At 43.9% G+C, this 19129-nt stretch overlaps 2 protein-coding genes and 1 pseudogene across 5 annotated transcripts in view; 2 read left to right on the forward strand and 1 right to left on the reverse strand.

The window, feature by feature from the left end:
* WDR37 (WD repeat domain 37) overlaps nt 1–19129 on the reverse strand; it is an 89635-nt gene that overhangs the window by 19696 nt on the left and 50810 nt on the right. For all 3 annotated transcript variants that reach the window (XM_080665552.1, XM_080665553.1, XM_080665554.1), the window contains one exon: nt 18206–18347. In XM_080665552.1, coding sequence (XP_080521678.1) covers nt 18206–18347 — 142 coding nt within the window. The remainder of the gene's footprint in view (nt 1–18205; nt 18348–19129) is intronic.
* Nucleotides 8745–9506, forward strand: LOC308255596 (zinc finger protein 639-like; the record flags this gene model as incomplete). Its single annotated transcript, XM_080683290.1, has 1 exon — nt 8745–9506. One exon carries the CDS (start codon nt 8745–8747, stop codon nt 9504–9506), a length of 762 nt encoding a protein of 253 aa, XP_080539416.1.
* On the forward strand, nt 11826–12098 carry LOC308250478 (dynein light chain 1, cytoplasmic-like; annotated as a pseudogene). The gene has a single exon. The product of its transcript is annotated as a dynein light chain 1, cytoplasmic-like (transcript).

The following is a 19129-nucleotide window of genomic DNA, read 5'->3' on the forward strand; positions in this document are numbered from 1 at the left end:
ACTAAAGCCATCTCCCCTAAAAACAGGAACAAGACAGTGATGCCCTCTTTTACCACTCCTGCTATGAGACAAGAAGAAATAAAAGGCATCCAAATTGGAAAAGAAGAAGTAAAACTGTCCTTATTCGCAGAAAACATGATACTGTACATGGAAAACCCTAAAGACTCCATCAAAAAATTATTAGACCTTCCCCTAAGAACAGGAACAAGATAGGGATGCCCACACTCACCACTCCTGTTCGACACAGTACTGGAAGTATTAGCCATTGCAATTAGACAAAAAGAAATAAAAGGCATCCAAATTGGAAAAGGAGAAGTAAAGCTGTCCTTATTTGCAGATGACATGATATTGTACATAAAAAACCCGAAAGACTCCATCAAAAAACAAATAGACTTAATAAATGAATTCAGCAATGTAGCAGGTTAAAAAATTAACGCCAAGAAATCTATGGCATTTCTATACACCAATAGTGAACTTACAGAAAGAGAGATTAAAAAAGCAATCCCATTTACCATCGCACCAAAAAAATTAAGATACCTTGGAATAAACTTAACTAAGGAGGTAAAAGACCTATACGCAGAAAACTACAGGACACTGAAAAAAGAGATAGAGGAAGACGTAAACAGATGGAAGAACATACCATGTTCATGGATTAGTAGAATCAACATCATTAAAATGTCCATACTACCCAAAGCAATCTATAGATTCAATGCACTCCCCATTAAAATACCGATGGCATATTTCACAGACCTAGAAAGAACTCTCCAAAAATTCATTTGGAATAAAAGAAGACCTCGAATAGCCACAGCAATCCTGAGAAAGAAGAACAAAGTAGGTGGGATCTCAATACCAGATATCAAGCTGTATTACAAAGCCACTGTTCTCAAAACAGCCTGGTACTGGCACAAGAACAGTTATATAGACCAATGGAATAGAACAGAGAATCCAGATATTGACCCAAACCACTATACTCAATATTTGACAAAAGAGTCATGAACATACAATGGAGTCAAGACAGTCTCTTCAATAAATGGTGTTGAGAAAATTGGACAGATACATGCAAATAAATGAAACTAGACCACCAACTTACACCATACACAAAAATTAACTCAAAATGGATACAGGACTTAAACATAAGAAGGGAAACCATAAAAATACTAGAGGAATCCGCAGGCAGAGAAATCTCAGACATATGCCGAAGCAATTTCTTCACCGATACTGCCCCTAGGGCAACGGAAGCTAAAGAGAAAATAAACAAATGGTACTACATCAAAATAAAAAGCTTTTGCACAGCAAAAGAAACAATCAACAAAACAACAAGAAAGCCCACTGTATGGGAGAACATATTTGCCAATGTTATCACTGATAAAGGTTTAATCTCCAACATCTATAGGGAACTTATACAACTTAATAAAAGGAAGATAAATTATCCAATTAAAAAAATGGGCAACAGACCTAAATAGAATCTTTTCGAAAGAAGATAGAAGGCCAAGAGACTTATGAAAACATGCTCTAAGTCACTAATTATCCGAGAGATGCAAATCAAAACGACAATGCCTGTCAAAATGGCAACCATCAACAAATCAACAAACAACAAGTGCTGGCGAGGATGCGGAGAAAAAGTAACCCTGTGCACTGCTGGTGGGAATGCAGACTGGTGCAGCCACTGTGGAGAACAGTATGGAGTTTCCTCAAAAAACTAAAAATGGAGCTCCCATTTGACCCAGTAATCCCACTTCTAGGATTATATCCCAAGAAACTAGAAACACCAATCAGAAAGGATATATGCACCCCTATGTTCATAGCAGCACAATTCACCATAGCTAAGATTTGGAAACAGCCTAAATGCCCATCAGCAGATGAGGGGATTAGAAAACTATGGTACATCTACACAACGGAATACTACGCTGCTATAAAAAAGAAGGAATTCTTACCATTTGCAGCAGCATGGATGGACCTGGAGTGCATTATGTTAAGTGCAATAAGCCAGGCAATGAAAGAAAAATAGCAAATGATCTCACTCATTTATGGAAAATAAAGAACATTATAACCTGATGAACAAAAAGATAGATACAGAGGCAGTAAAGCACCGAACAGACTGTCAAATTACAGTGGGAAGGCTGGGGAGTGTTGGGGAGGGAGGGAAATAGATCAACCAAAGAATTTGTATGCATGCATATAAGCACACCAATGGACACAAGACACTGGGGGGGTGGGATGAGGGCATGCAACAGGGGGTAGGGGAGGCTGGGGGAAGGTCAATGGGGGAATAAAAGAAGATATATGTATTAATATATGTAATATTTTAAACAATAAAATAAAAATAAAAAATTATTAGACTTAATAAATGAATTCGGCAATGTAGCAGGATACAAAATTAACGCCAAGAAATCTATGGCATTTCTATACACCAATAGTGAACTTACAGAGAGACTAAAAAAGCAATCCCATTTACCATCGCACCAAAATAATTAAGATAGCTAGGAATAAACTTAACTAAGGAGGTAAAAGACCTATATGTGGAAAACTACAGGACACTGAAAAAAAGAGATAGAGGAAGACGTAAACAGATGGAAGAACATACCATGTTCATGGATTAGTAGAATCAACATCATCAAAATGTCCATACTACCCAAAGCAATCTATAGATTCAATACACTCCCCATTAAAATACCGATGGCATATTTCACAGACCTAGAAAGAACTCTCCAAAACTTCATTTGGAATAAAAGAAGACCTCAAATAGCCACAGCAATCCTGAGAAAGAAGAACAAAGTAGGTGGGATCTCAATACCAGATATCAAGCTGTATTACAAAGCCACTGTTCTCAAAACAGCCTGGTACTGGCACAAGAACAGACATATAGATCGATGGAATAGAATAGAGAATCCAGATATCGACCCAAACCAATATGCGCAATTAATATTTGACAAAGGAGGCATGAACATACAATGGAGTCAAGACAGTCTCTTCAATAAATGGTGTTGAGAAAATTGGACAGATACATGCAAATAAATGAAACTAGACCACCAACTTACACCATACACAAAAATTAACTCAAAATGGATACAGGACTTAAACATAAGAAGGGAAACCATAAAAATACTAGAGGAATCCGCAGGCAGAGAAATCTCAGACATATGCCGAAAGAACTTCTTCACTGATACTGCCCCTAGGGCAACGGAAGCTAAAGAGAAAATAAAGAAATGGGACTACATCAAAATAAAAAGCTTTTGCACAGCAAAAGAAACCATCAACAAAACAACAAGAAAGACCACTTCATGGGAAAAAATATTTGCCAATGTTATCACTGATAAGGATTTAATCTCCAACATCTACAGGGAACTCATACAACTCAATAAAAGGAAGATAAACAATCCAATCAAGAAATGGGCAATGGCCAAAACCGGTTTGGCTCAGTGGATAGAGCGTCGGCCTGTGGACTGAAGGGTCCCGGGTTCGATTCCGGTCAAGGGCATGTACCTTGGTTGCGGGCACATCCCCAGTGGGAGGTGTGTGTGCAGGAGGCAGCTGATCGATGTTTCTCTCTCATCGATGTTTCTAGCTCTCTATCCTTCTCCCTTCCTCTCTGTGAAATATCAATAAAATATTAAAAAAAAAAAAAAAAAAAAAAGAGCCGAAGCCGGTTTGGCTCAGTGGATAGAGCGTCGGCCTGCGGACTCAAGGGTCCCGGGTTCGATTCCGGTCAAGGGCATGTACCTTGGTTGCGGGCACATCCCCAGTGGGGGGTGTGCAGGAGGCAGCTGATCGATGTTTCTCTCTCATCGATGTTTCTGACTTTCTATCCCTCTCCCTTCCTCTCTGTAAAATATCAATAAAATATATTTAAAAAAAAAAAAAAAAGAAAGAAATGGGCAATGGACCTAAATAGAAACTTTTCGAAAGAAGACAAAAGGAAGGCCAAGAGACATATGAAAACATGCTCAAAGTCACTGATTATCTGAGAAATGCACATCAAAACGACAATGTGGTACCATCTCACAACTGTCAGAACGACTATCATCAACAAATCAATAAACGACAAATGTTGGAGAGGATGCGGAGAAAAAGGAACCCTCGTGCACTGCTGGTGGGAATGCAGACTGGTGCAGCCACTGTGGAGAACAGTATGGAGTTTCCTCAAAAAACTAAAAATGGAACTCCCATTTGACCCAGTAATCCCACTTCTAGGAATATATCCCAGGAAGCTAGAAACATCAATCAGAAAGGATATATGCACCCCTATGTTCATAGCAGCACAATTTACCATAGCTAAGATTTGGAAACAGCCCAAGTGCCCATTAGCAGATGAGTGGATTAAAAAACTGTGGTACATCTACACAATGGAATACTACGCTGTGCTAAAAAAGAAGGAATTCCTACAATTTGCAACAACATGGATGGAACTGGAGAGCATTATGCTAAGTGAAATAAGCCAGTCAGAGAAAGATGAATATCACATGATCTCACTCATCTATGGGAAATAATGAACAACATAAACTAATGATCAAAAACAGATCCAGCCGAAACTGGTTTGGCTCAGTGGATAGAGCATCGGCCTGCGGACTGGAGGGTCCCAGGTTCGATTCCGGTCAAGGGCATGTACCTTGGTTGCGGGCACATCCCCAGTGGGAGGTGTGCAGGAGGCAGCTGATCGATGTTTCTCTCTCATCAATGTTTCTAGCTCTCTATCCCTCTCCCTTCCTCTCTGTGAAATATCAATAAAATATATTTAAAAAAAAAAAAAAAAACAGATCCAGAGACAGGGAAGCATCGATCAGACTGTCAACCCTCTGAGGGAAGGTAGGGGAGGGTGGGGGTAAGGGGGAGAAATCAACCCAAGGACTTGTATGCATGCATATAAGCCTAACCAGTGGACACAGACAACAGGGGGGTGAGGGTATGAGTAGGGGTGGAGGGGTTTGGGAAGGTAATGGGGGGATGAGGACAAATATGTAATACCTTAACCAATAAAGAAATTAAAATGCAAAAAAAAAAAAGAATCTGGGTCCTCCTATTAGAAAACAATTTAAATGGGAATGTCTCACACTCCTTTCAAAGGGCAGTTAACTGGATTTAACCTAAAAATAATTTTATCATAGCAAGAGGTTCTTGAAAAAATGTCTGTGCATCTACAGCCCCCAGGGCAATAGTCCTGGAATGACCTGTGTATGGAGTCCCTCCCCGGAAGAGCACGTACCAATACACAGCAAAGGGGCAGGCAGGCTACCCAACTAGACTTCTTCAAATAGCTCACTTACTAAAGAATGGCATCAGGTGAAAATAATGACTATATATGGGTTTGGCTTATTTCAGATGAAACCACAGGATTTTAGCCCTAGCTTTTGAAGATGAGGACAGAAACATCCTATATAATAAAGAGGTAATATGCAAACTGACCGTACCTCCGCCAAAAAGATGGCTGCGCCCACAGCGGAGGCAGGGTTTCCGTAACACAAGATGGCTGCACACACAGCGGAGGCCAAGTTCCCTTAACGAGCAATCACCAGGAACCTGAGGCTGCGCCCGCCCCCCCCCCCCGCCCCACCCCTGTGGGGCTTGACAGGGGACTCAGGCCTCGCCCCCCACCTGGCAGAGCTTGACGGGGGACCTCAGGCCACACTCCCCGCCCTGGTGCCAGGCCAGGGGACCTCAGGACACGCCCTCCACCTTGGTGCCAGGCCGGGGGACCTGAGTCCGCACCCCCTGCCCAGCGGGGCTTGATGGGGCACCTCAGGCCGTGCCCGCCGCCCCAGCACTGGGCCAGGGGACCTGAGGCTGCGGCCCCCCACCTGGCGGGGCTTGACGGTGGACCTCAAGGTGTGCCCCCCACCCCGGTGCTCAGCCGGGGGACCTCAGGCTGCTGCCCCACCCCAGTGCCAGGCTGGGGTACCTCAGGCCACACCCCCTGCCCAGTGGGGCTTGATAGGGGACCTCAGGCCACACCCCCCATCCTGGCACCAGACTGGGGGAACCTGAGTTCGCATCCCCCACCCGGCGGGGCTTCACGGGGGACCTGAGGCTGCACCCACCTCCCGGCGCCAGACCAGGGGACCTGAGGCTGAGCCCCCCGCCCAACGGGACTTGACAAGGGTGTGACCAGCCGGGTCTGGATCTAGCCCAATGGAGGGGTGCGGCGGCCGGGTCTGGGTCTCACGCAATTTTGAAGCGCACACGGGTGGGCAGGGACTTGACTCTAGGTCCCATGGTGCACCCCAGACTCTGACAGGAGGAAGATTTTTATATACATTTTACTAATTTTCTTTCATCTCTGACACTTCTATTATAGAGAAAGGGCAAACACCAATATTAAAATATTTCCTCTAACTAATCCCCTTTTAATGTGCACGAATTTCATGCACCGGGCCACTAGTATAAGAAATAAACTGCTAACAGCTGGAGAATTCCAGGCATCTGGGACATTCCCAAATTTCCCCATTAAACATTTCTATTATTTCCAAGACAGTACACACTACAGTTTCTCATTACTGCTATTAAGGAGACAGTTATATAACGTATCTATAGTTACTTTTCATATAAATTGGTACACTTTGGGTCACTAACAGCTAAGCCAGTCAAATAATAACAGCCACAGTTACACAAGTAAGTCCTGTTATGGAAAAATTCCCTTTATAATAAAGAGATTTCATAATACAGAGTAAAAGTAAATGTAACACATCAAAAAAGAAAAAGACATGTGCATGTTTTTCCTTTCTAACAATCCATGATGAAAGCCTAAACAGAGCTTACATCAAGGAGCTCCGATGCAGCACAGATTTCAAGGGGACCCACTTGGTAACAGATTTTCATCTTATTAGTGAAGTGTTAAGTCTCAAACTCTATTTTTCAGGAAAAAAAAAAACCTAGAATCTATGTAAAAGTACAGAAAGAACAGTGAAAATGAAAAGACAAAAATCATCTCCCTCCCAGCTCCTAGAGAAACTAGTTATAAAACTAGGACAGTAATGTTGAAGCCTATCTGGCTATATCTTGCCTTAAGACAATAAAACACAACACACAGAGATTCAAATTAACTAGATGGTTAAGTGAATTACATCATGAAAGACATGAGATTCTAATATACGTCACTAAGAAACTTGTGTTGAGTTCCTGGAAATGACAATATGCTGAGATATAGTTTTCCAAAGTGTGTTCTACATCAAGTTAACATGAAATATACTAGTGACATGGTGCACAGATTTGTGCACATTGAAAGGAAATTAATTAGAAGCTGGCCAGTGGGGCAGGATTGGGCAAGATGGGCCGGACATGCCCTGGAGCCAATTTCCCGTGGTCCCTCCCAGTGTCTTCGGAGTGAGCGGGGTCCCTCCCACAGGTGGGGTCCCTTGGCCCTGCCTGCGGGGATCGGGCCAAAACCGGCTCTCCAATATCCCCCCCACACACAAGGGTCCCGGAACACAAGAGGGCGCTCTGCAAAGTTGCTGTTGTACAGGGTGTGGAACGCAAACACAAGTATGCCATAAACCATATTCAGGGCCAACAGTGCCCCAGCAACAACATAACCCACGGCTGAAGGTGGAATCGCACTGCCCCACAAGGAATCGGGCTCCTTCCTCTCTGGTTTTGGGGTGCATCACCTGAGAACCGCTGCTGCCAAGTCACTGCAGCTCTTGCATTGAGCGTCTGCCCCCTGGTGGTCAATGCATGTCATAGTGACCAATCGCACACTTAGCATATTAGCCATATAGATAGATAGATGGATGGATGGATGGATGGATGGATGGATGGATGGATGGATGGATGGATGGATGGATGGATAGATAGATAGATAGATAGATAGATAGATAGATAGATAGATAGATGGTCATGTATTTTTAAGAAATACTGATCCACTAAAACAATACTCCACATGAGACTTTTCAGGGCAACACCAACAAGTAAAAAACAGCAAAGCCATAAGAACTGCACACCTGAGTTTTATTCTATATAATAAAAGCCCAGCAACCAAATGGCAGAATGACCAGAACAATCTGAACGACTGCGGCCCCTCCCCCACCCCGCGGCCCCTCGCCCCAGCCAGTCCCACCCCCCAAGCAGCCCCAACACCCCGAAATCACTGCTTGGCTCCCTGGTTCATATACATTTAGTGAAAGCACAAGAAAATAATTATCAGTCCCTTTTTTCCCCAACCAGAGTCTCCAGAGGGCTCTGCTAATACTGCAGCCAATGTGTGGAATTCTCCCTCCATGGCCCACAGCCCCAGGAGACCTTCCAAATTAGCCAAAAAGGCAACCTAAGCATTAATGGGATGGCGGCTCTTTGCTGAGGAATGTACAGAGGCTGGGTGAGGATTTTGTGAAATTGTGGTGACTTGCAGATTAGGTGAGCGAGGAGTGTGGTCGCGGAGCTGGGCCTTGGGCCTGGCGAGCAAGGTGTGGGGCGTGTGGGAGGGAGCAGGGCCGGCCCGGCGGAGCACCAGGGCCTGAACGGCACTGCCCACCACCCTGTGCCTGCGGGCGGGGCTGTGCGGCCCCTCCAGCCATCCCCGTCGCCGCCTGGGAGCTACGACCTACGACCCGGCTGACCCGCGGGCCCGGAGATGGGTACATGCCATTGACTGGGAATTGAACCCAAGACCCTTCATCTGCTAGCCATTAGTCTAAACACTGAGCAAAGCTGGCCACGGCCTAACATATATTTTGTACTTTTTACCATCAATGAAAACTTGGCTGTAATTCAATTTTCCTCACTTCCATATTAAGAACTATACCTATTGAAAAGATATGAATGAATACCCTAAAAAAGGAAAAAGGAAGACTTTACACCCTTCTCGTTATTCAGATTCCTCTGGAATAAGCAGAATTGCAGATGGATTCAGTGGAATTTTTTCTGATCATTGTTACAGTGTCTATTCTATGAGGCAACCAGACTTAAAATATTTTGACAACAAAGATGATGATTCTGATACAGGGACATCGAATGATTTGCCAAAATTTACAGACGAAGTCAAGACCAGAAACAGAAATCAGAACTATCTGGTTCCCAGTCCCATACTTAGAATTCTAGACCACACTGCCTTTTCTACAGAAAAATCTGCCCATGTTGAAATTTGTGATGAGGAGTGTGACTCACCTGAATCACTCAACCAACAAACTCAAGAGGAGAGTCCTATAGAAGTTCACACTGCTGAAGATGTTCCAATTGCTGCAGAAGTGCATGCAATTTCTGAAGATTACGATTTAGAGACAGAAAACAATTCCTCTGAGAGTCTCCAAGACCAAACTGATGAAGAGCCACCAGCTAAACTTTGCAAAATTCTTGATAAGAGCCAAGCTCTGAATGTGACTGCCCAGCAGAAATGGCCTTTGCTGAGAGCTAATAGCAGTGGCCTCTATAAATGTGAACTTTGTGAACAGTACTTGTGTCAGTTCTGTGAACATGAAACAAATGATCCAGAAGACTTGCATAGCCATGTGGTAAATGAACATGCATGTAAATTAAAAGAGTTAGGTGACAAATATAACAATGGAGAGCATGGACAGTAGAGTCTCCTGAGCAAAATTACTTTTGACAAATGTAAAAACTTCTTTGTATGTCAAGTATGTGGTTTTCGGAGTAGAATTCATACAAATGTTAACAGGCATGTTGCTATTGAACATACTAAAATTTTTCCTCATGTTTGTAAAAAAAAGTAAATAAATAAAAGGGGTGACGAAGAGGACCCACAGGCTGCCAAGAGCAACAGCAAAGGGTAGGCACATTCAAAAACAGAAAAACTGCCGAAACCGGTTTGGCTCAGTGGATAGAGCGTCGGCCTGTGGACTGAAGGGTCCCGGGTTCGATTCCGGTCAAGGGCATGTACCTTGGTTGCGGGCACATCCTCAGTGGGAGGTGTGCAGGAGGCAGCTGATCGATGTTTCTCTCTCATCGATGTTTCTAGCTCTCTATCCCTCTCCCTTCCTCTCTGTGAAATATCAATAAAAAATATATTTTAAAAAAAAAAAAAAAAAAAAAAAAAAAAAACAGAAAAACTTTTAAACAAAAAGACATGAAGATCATATTGGGAAACTGAGGGCAGAACCCTGGGAAGAATGCAAAAATCATTAAAGGGCTATCATCCATCTTGATATACTTTTGCAAACAACACATAAACAACTTCATCTCATGGCATGTGAAATGCAAAACAGTTCTGCTGTGGGTTTTCTTTTGGCCATCCTTAAAGTATAATTAGATCCAGCTGGGGGAAATCCAGCATTAGACCCCACGGCTGGCCCCACCCAATGGGCTCCCATCGGGATGGGCCCGCTGGACCCCATCAGCGCATGAATTCATACACTGGGCCTCTAGTGTTTAATATTCAGCAAAGAATCAGGTTGGAAGGATTCAGAAAAATCACCTAGGAATGCAGAAGTCTACCTAGACTAGGGGGATGAACCCCTGCAAGAATGTCCAACTTGCTCCCTGCAGTGGCAGACACTGTGCTAGATGCTGGAAATGCCAACAGCACAGCTCAGCCCAGCCCTGGGGGCTGGTAGTGCAGTGGCCCAGCTGCTGGGCATCCTCTAGGACAGAAACCCATTGGTCTGAGGGGAAGCAAAAGATCCCAGGAGGGCTGCCTGGAGAAGCCATACTCAGACCATCAGAGATGAGCGATGAAGCTAAACACACACTCAAGATCAGCCACTCCTATGCTCTTCTGTGAGAATTAGGGTCTCATGTTTGGTTGTAAGAAAAGCATGCCTTTGCATGGGGACACAGGTCTACTTGCAAAGGTAATGAATTCTAAAGGTTTTATTGGTCACATGGGTGCAAACCTACAGAACCCATGCCAGAGATTTTAAAACAGCAACAGTTATGGAATAAGAGTCCTCAGCAGAATACTGTAAATGTCTCATTTCCTGCCCTAGCCGATGTAGCTCAGTTGGCTGGTAATTGTCCCGGGCACCAAAAGATTGTTGGTATGATTCCCAGTCAGGGCATGTCCGGGTTGCGGGCTCCATCCCTGGTAGAGGGTGTGCAGGAGGTAGCTGATAGATGTTTTGCTCTCTCAGTCTCTCTCTCTCTCTCACTTTCCCTTCCTTTTCTCTCTAAAAATCAATAAAAATATTTTTTAAATAAAATAAAATGTCTCACTTCCTGTTTTTCCAAACTGCAATTATTTCTAGAGGCTTCCTGCTAACAGAACACAGGAAAGTACTTTCGTGTGGGATAGAGCCTGCAGCCTGCAGCCTTCACCTGCTAACCATGCAGTATGGGGTCTCACAAGGCAGGGGCCTCTCTCGGCAGAGATGGCAGAGGCCCCGGCATGTCATCCTGGTGCAGCTGTGACTGGGTGAGCAGAGGAGACAAGGCAAACCAGCCTCTTCAGATTCTCAAAGACTTAACAAAAGATAAAACATCCCCCTGACACTTTCTACAGTAGACTAGTGCCAAAGAGAGAAAGTTTTTAAACTTATTTTTGTATCTACACATCAACAAAGTATGCTAGTTCACCCTAACACGAGTAAAAGAGAAAATGTAAATAATCTGAATGACAGTGCTACTTGTACATATATCTTATTTTTATTCAAAAGCTTATATGCCCTCAGAGTTATGGTTATTGCAACATCAACTTATGTCTTGGGAGATATGGATAGAAGAGGCCCCCGGGACAGACACAACTTGTCTACTCTAAGCAACTCCTGATCCCATCAGAGAAACAAACCTAAGAAACTGTGTCAAAGGTCCACACTAGGAATAAGAATTCCTTTGTAGTTAGATTGCCACGGCTTCGGTAGTGATGGCTTCTCTAGCTGGGTCTGAGCCTCGCCAGCCCCTCCCGCAGGAGACTGTTGCAGTTGGCCAGCCACTGTTCCACTGTAACCATGTGCGACTGAAAGGCAGTGATAAAAAATGCCGATATGTCGGAGGAGATGCAACAGGACTCCGTGAAACGTGCTGCTACTCAGGCATTGGAGAAATATAACACAGAAAAGGATACTGCGGCCCATATTAAGAGGGAGTTTGACAAGAAGTACAACCCCACCTGGCACTGCATGGTGAGGAGGAACTTCGATGGTTACGTGACACATGAAACCAAACACTTCATCTACTTCTACCTGGGCCAAGTGGCCATTCTTCTGTTCAAATCTGGTTAAAAGCATGGACTGTACTACATACACAGTGATCCATCCAAAAATAAGGATTGCAGCCTAAATTCCAAATACCAGAGACTGAAATCTTCAGCCTTGCCTTAAGGAACACCTTGATCTTGAACCTTTATTGTGTTGTTTTGTACAGGGTATTCACTATACTCATTTGTTGTGATTATAAAACAACTAGAGGCCCGGTGCACGAAATGTGTGCATGGGGGCAGAGGGGTATACCTCAGCCCGGCCTGCACCCTCTCTAATCTGGGACCCCTTGGGGGATGTCCGACTGCCAGTTTAGGCCCAATCCCTGTGGGCCTAAACCAGGGGTGGGCAAACTTTTTGACTCGAGGGCCACAATGGGTTCTTAAACTGGACCAGAGGGCCGGAACAAAAGCATGGATGGAGTGTTTGTGTGAACTAATATAAATTCAAAGTAAACATCATTACATAAAAGGGTACGGTCTTTTTTTTTTTTTTATTTCAATAGTTTTATTCATTTCAAACATTTTAACAAGAAGAATGTAAACACTAATTATTATAATTTGAAACTTCAAAAAATGGAGGAATCATAGCACAATACCTTATATTGAAGATGGCAAAGGCAAAATAAAATTGCCCAACAAAGGAAAGGTACAAAAGCCTTTCAAATTAAACTTAAATATAATAAAATAATTTAAAACTAAAACAAATAGAAAAGAACAAAATGTGTAAACAGTAAATTAAACATTTTCTTTAGTGCAACTTCCAAATTATGCCCGGGACGTAGATGTAGATGGCAATGTAGACTGGGTTGAAAGGTTTTTGGTCTTTAAAACATCAACTTCAGTGGGAACAGTGTTGTTGGTCTCCTTTTTAGCTAATGCTCTGATACTGTGCTCTCCAGGGGCGTGTCTCCCTACATCACCACGATAACGTGTCTACGCATTCCCAGGGTGATGTCGGGGGACGCGTCCGTGGGCATTACAAGGAGCCTCTGGAAGATTGAGAGGTTGTTCCTTCTACTGAATGGGCGGATATAAATCCGCCCACTCAGAAGAAGGAGCTGCGGCCGTGTTTCCCGATGTTGTCATGTTAACACTGCTGCTGGTGAAGGAGCGGAGGGGAGAGCAAGAGAACCCTCCACTCTTTTGGCTCCGTGGGACGGATAGAACAGCCGAACGGGCCGGATCCGGCCCGCAGGCCGTAGTTTGCCCACAGCTAGCCTAAACCCTCTCAAAATCCAGGACTGCTGGCTCCTAACCACTCGCCTGTCTGCCTGCCTGAGCGCACCTAACCACTCCCCTGCAAGTCTGATTGACACCAACTGCTCACCTGTTGGCCTGATCGCCCCCAACTGCCCTCCCCTGCCAGTCCGATCACCCCCAACTGCCCTCCCCTGTTAGCCCGATTGCCCACAACTGCCCTCCCCTGCCAGCCATCTTGTGGTGACCATCTTGTGGTGGCCATCACGTGGCAACCATTTTATGACAAGTGAGGGCAGCCATCTTGTGGCAACCATCTTGTGATGATGTCACGGTAGCCATCTTGTGAAGTCGCCCAAGAGCATCGCACAAAAGCGTTGCGCAACGCCACCGAGGCTTTTATTATATATGATAAGCAAAGAAGCTTACATTTGTATTTATTTTCTATTCCATACCTCTCTGCCCATGTTTTTTCTTCTCAAAATCCATTACTTTCCCAAAATTAAATTTGTTGGAGAAAAAAAGAAAAAGAATTCCTTTGTAACTACTTATATTCCTCATAGCCATATCACTCCAAAATCAGCCATTATTTCCTATATGCACCAGCTGCAAAAATGTGTCACAAATTAGATATTTTAAACATGACATCAATATCTCTTATACTCCACTAGAGGCCCAGTGCATGAAAATTCATGCACTGGAGGGGGGGGGGGGTCCCTCAGCCTGGCCTGCTCCCCTCACAGTCCGGGAGCCCTCAGGGGTGGGAGGCGACCCAGCCATCAGGGGAAAGCAATGCCCCCATCACCCCTCTGCTGCTGACACTGCCGGCAGCGCAAGCCTCGGCTGGCCCTGGGTGGCTGGGCAGCAGCCATCTTAGGCATGCCTGCACCTCGGGCCGGCCCTGGGCAACTGGGGGGCTGAGAGGACTGGGGGACTCCAGAGGCAGGCATGTGCCACACGCTTGCTGCCCCGGTGGGGCTGAGGGGACTGGGCACCACCAACTTGTGGCTGTGGGCGCCGCCATCTTTGAAGGCGTGGTGGTCAATTAGCATATTCCCTCCTTATTGGCTACGGGCACTGCCATCTTTGTGAGGGCGTGACGGTCAATTAGGATATTCCCTTTTTATTAGATAGGATAATCAGAGGGAGACAGATGAGAACAGCCTTTATTAAACACTCCTAAAAGCTAAAACTGACACTTTCATCAACTTCCAGTAATATACTAATACATACATTCCTGGCTCTTTTAGCACAAAAGATATATAAAATCTTTCAGACAAATAAAGCAAGTGATAATATAATGTGACTAAACAGTGTTAGAAAGACTCCTCTGGAATCACTCTTAGAGTCAAGCCCCACCTAGAACCCAGGCAATCTTCAGGAAATTACCTTATCTGCCTGTGCCTCAGTTTACCTCCACAGAACAGAAGATAGACTCACTGTGAAGATTAAACAAATAGGACCCAGTTTTCACTATGCCTGGTGACACCAAATACTCAATAAAAGCAGCTGCCACCATTCTCTCTTCATTTCTGCCTCCCTTCCCAGACATGACCCCAGTCCTCCCTGGTTCTCCACCCACAAGTCTTTCTGTGTCCATCCATGCTGCACAGGACGGTTAGGTCAGTGTAGCAAAGGTCCACTTACATTCTGTCTCCTAGAGACACAGCACAAGTACTGACTGCCCTTTGTCTACACTCAAATCTCCCTTCTTTACACAGTCCTAAAATCCCTGACCACGTGTAACTCGGTGTAGTAGCGGTGAGCAGAGTTAGTTTAGTGGGAAAACTGCTGGCACTTTCCACTGTTGGGTAGGGAAGTGTAGGGTGAGGCTAGGACAGACTCCTACTGTGCCAAAGGCAATATGTACTCAAAGACGAGAGGGTGCTGTAGAAAGAGACAGAGAAGCCACAGGAGGGTGCACTGAACGTGGAACAACTTGAGCATCAAAATTATGACAACAAAGACTTTATAACCATCAAAAAGAAAAAAGTCCTTGAGTCTATACTAATCCTCAACTACACTAATGAAGAGTGCCAGCTAATGAGTGTAGAAGAATGACAGAATTAGCAAGATCACCCTTTGCAACTCTCAGTGTAATAACTGATTCAGGCAAGGATCACTAATGATGTCAGATCTTCTACAAGACGGGCTTGGTTTCTTCACACAAAAATTCAATGTCATAAAAAATAACAATGAAATGGGTGGAGAATTGTGTTAAATTAAAGAAGACCAAAGAACTTTTCAACAAGTCTGTAATATGTATGTCTTAATATTAGTTTTATAATTTAAACTACTAAAAAAATCAGTAGTACAATTTAAAAATATAAAAAAGAGAGATTAAGGGGGAAGCGGGGGGGAGGGGGGGGGAACCAAATAACACAGTACCTAAATGTAATTAATGAATCCTGATTAAATCTTTAAAAAAGTATCAAAGACATTTGGGGACCACAAGAATAAATCTGAATATGGACTGGACATCAAGTGATATTAGAGAATTTTTTTTTACTTTTCTTAAGTGGGTAACGCATGGTTATTTAGCAGAACGTCCTTGTTCTGAAAAGATGCATCTGAGGTATCAGGGCAAAGTGTGATGACATGGACACTTCCTTTCCAAAGGCTCAGCCAGAGAAAGTACATATGTTCATATAATAACATGTGTACATGTATAGAAACAGAAGTGCATGTATGTGCTATATATTCATATACATGTACACAATCTAAAGAGACAGAAGTGCTATGTATTCATGGGATACATTTATACAGGTATCTACAGAGAGAAGAGCATGTGTTTGTGTGCTATATATTCATTCAATATATGTGTTCATGAATCTAGAGACAGAAGTGTGGGTGTGTGCTGCATATCCTACAATACATGTGTATACATATCTATAAAGAGACAGACAGCCCTGGCTGGAATGGCTCAGTGGATAGAGCATCGGCCTGTGAACTGAAGGGTCCCAAGTTCAATTCCAGTCAAGGGCACATGCCTGGTTTGCGGGCTTGATCCCCAGTAGGAGGCATGTAGTCATCACTGATGTTTCTCTCTCTCTCTCTCCCTCTCCCTTCCTCTCTGAAATCAATAAAAAGGCATTTTTTTAAAAAAAGAGACAGACAAATGTGGTGAAATAAAAACAACTGTGCTTCTAAGAGGATTAGTGGGTTTGCTTCACTCTTTTTTCAACTTTTACTTAAGCTTGAAATTTTCACAATAAAAACGGGAGAAGAGATGTGCAGGCCCCAGGATAAGGATGTATGGGGGGTCCCGTTTGCCTTGCATGGTCTGTAAGAAACCACAGACAGTTCCATCTGCTCTCTGGGCCCAGAGTGACCCCACCCTAAAAGCAGATGTAGAAGAGCTACTGGCCCACCCTTAGCCCCATTCTTTTCAGTTCAGTGTTCTCATCTGGGCTGGGCTGGGCCAGTTAGAACCTGTCCTCTCCGTAACCTCCAGAGCAACCAGGACTAATCCCATGGGGACACAGGGAAAGCATGTGGACCCTACTCAGCCCCCAGCACTGTATGAACCCCTGAGAATCCGGCATTTTTTATTTCGGGCTATGGCTACCCTGGCTGAAGAAATGCCTTCCTTGTCAGAATGAAGTCATTTCTCACATGGAAGCTGTCAGAACAGAGCCAGTGGTATGCTAAGATTTCAGTACGTGCTCGCTGCTTAGTCCTAACATTTTCGCACACCTTAGGTGCAAGATGCCAAATTGTTTTCCAATCTCAAACTCCTTAAAAAATTCTGTCCTAGTGTTCCCTTTTGTATACTTTATGACTTTTGAACATTAAATCTAAAACTTAGTATCTAACATTCAACACATAAAACAGACTTGTTTGCTACATCACATGATGAAATGAATAAAATCCATATTTTGGAGAAACCAACTGAGCAAAAATTCATTCATGAAAAAGTGTTTACTGAGCACTAATGTGTGTATGGCCTTTTCTGGATGTGCAAGGGCTCAAGAAGAACAATACTGCCATCTAGGAGAGAGATAGGGATGGTTTGGTGGGGACAGTGGTGGCCTGAGGAGCAGGTGACAGGACACATCGAGAGGTGTAACTGGACAGGAGTCCTACTCCTGGTCTGAATGCGGCACAGTGGGGGAGTGGAGAGGTTTGTGGGATGAGTAACTAGAAAGATAGACACTTCCTGTATTGGGAAGAGTCAGACTGGGAGAAGAACAAGTTTGTGGAAAGAACAAAGTTCTGTTAAGATATGGGTACGCCTGAGCTGCCCAACAGACAGCCAGACAGAGAATGGTGAGAGTCAGTGTGTCTTCTCCTGGAACAAAACAGATCCTGCAAATATGTGGAATATCAAAATTAGATGAAAACGACCCCAGTGCAGGGATTTGGGAGTGACTGTTAACAGTTCCAGTGTGGCCTGGCTGGTTTGGCTCAGTGGATAGAGCATTGGCCTGCAGACTGAAAGGTCCCGGGTTCGATTCTGGTCAAGGGCATGTACCTTGGTTGCGGGCACATCCCCAGTAGAAGGTGTGCAGGAGGCAGCTGACCGATGTTTCTCTCTCATCGATGTTTCTAACTCTCTATCCCTCTCCCTTCCTCTCTGTAAAAAAAATCAATAAAATACATTTTTTAAAAAAAAAAAAAAAGTTCCAGTGTGATCACCTCACACCGCCAACATGGAGTACTTCCTGCTTCCTCTCTGATCCCCTCTCCCAATATCTCATTATGTCTCCATCCAATTTTTTGAGAGAACTTTGGTGACTTCTCTTGTTCTCCTAAATTCTTTGAAACCTCCAAAATGGAGTTAAACGTTTAGGAAAACAGTAGCCATTTTGAAAGACAGTGGAGTTGGAAATTAATACTGAAAATTAAGACAAGTATAAAGTTTTCATATCCACCCATAAAACCTTTTTCATGAATAATTAAAAAGAGACATATTGAATGACTGTAACTCACTCCGTATGGCCCTGGAAAACATTCACAGAGTGGATGGACGGGTCCCTAAAATCCCACAAGCGGAAGGTCGTGTCACGGGAGGAGGTTACCACGAGCCGTTGGGTGGGGTGTGTACAACAGTGCGTGAGTTCTTGGTCATGCCCTACAATACAACCAAAGACGACAGAAGTGCAAGGTCACCCATCTGCAGATACAGTTAGAATAAAGCTTTCTTAAAAAACACTAGAATCAAAAAACAGTCTTTATGGTCTCTATTACTAATATTTACTCACTGTAAACGTAAACACAAGGAATCATTTAATGACAGCATGTATGGTCACAGTGGGACCAGTTTTCCCTCAGGAGCTGGAAGTCCTTTCACTTGTACATTTAAAAGGATCATGACACTCAGTGAGTATAACCCAGTTCCTGATCCTAACAGTTAAAAGGTTTGGCAAATCTCTTTTACAGGCTCAGGGTGCAAACAAATTAATTCTTAGTTCTTCACTTCCCAAATGACCTCTAATAATATTTGTGGAGCCTTCTGTGAAATACAGTCTTTAACAATCAATCAGAAAATGCACCTATTGACAAATTTGAAAAACATTTGTGATGGGCAGAATTCTAAGATGACCTGGTATACACACCCTGTCTGATACCTTCCCTTGAGTTTGGGCAGAACCTGCAAATATGGTGAGCTACCATTCTGGTAATCTCAGTAGGTTATAAGGCAAAATAGACTTTGCAGCCATAACTAAGGCCCCCAAACAATGTGGCTTTGAGTTCATCGAATTCAAAAGATGTCCTTGTGGGCCTGACCTGATCAGATGGGCCCTTTAAAGGATCCAGGCAGCCCTGGCTGGTGTAGCTCAGTTGGTTGGACCATTGTCCCATAGACCAAAAAGTTGTAGGTTCAATTCCTGGTCAGGGTTACAGGTTTGATCC

This window comes from Plecotus auritus (genome assembly GCF_963455305.1).
Source record: "Plecotus auritus genome assembly, chromosome: 1".
Taxonomy (NCBI): Eukaryota; Metazoa; Chordata; class Mammalia; order Chiroptera; family Vespertilionidae; genus Plecotus; species Plecotus auritus.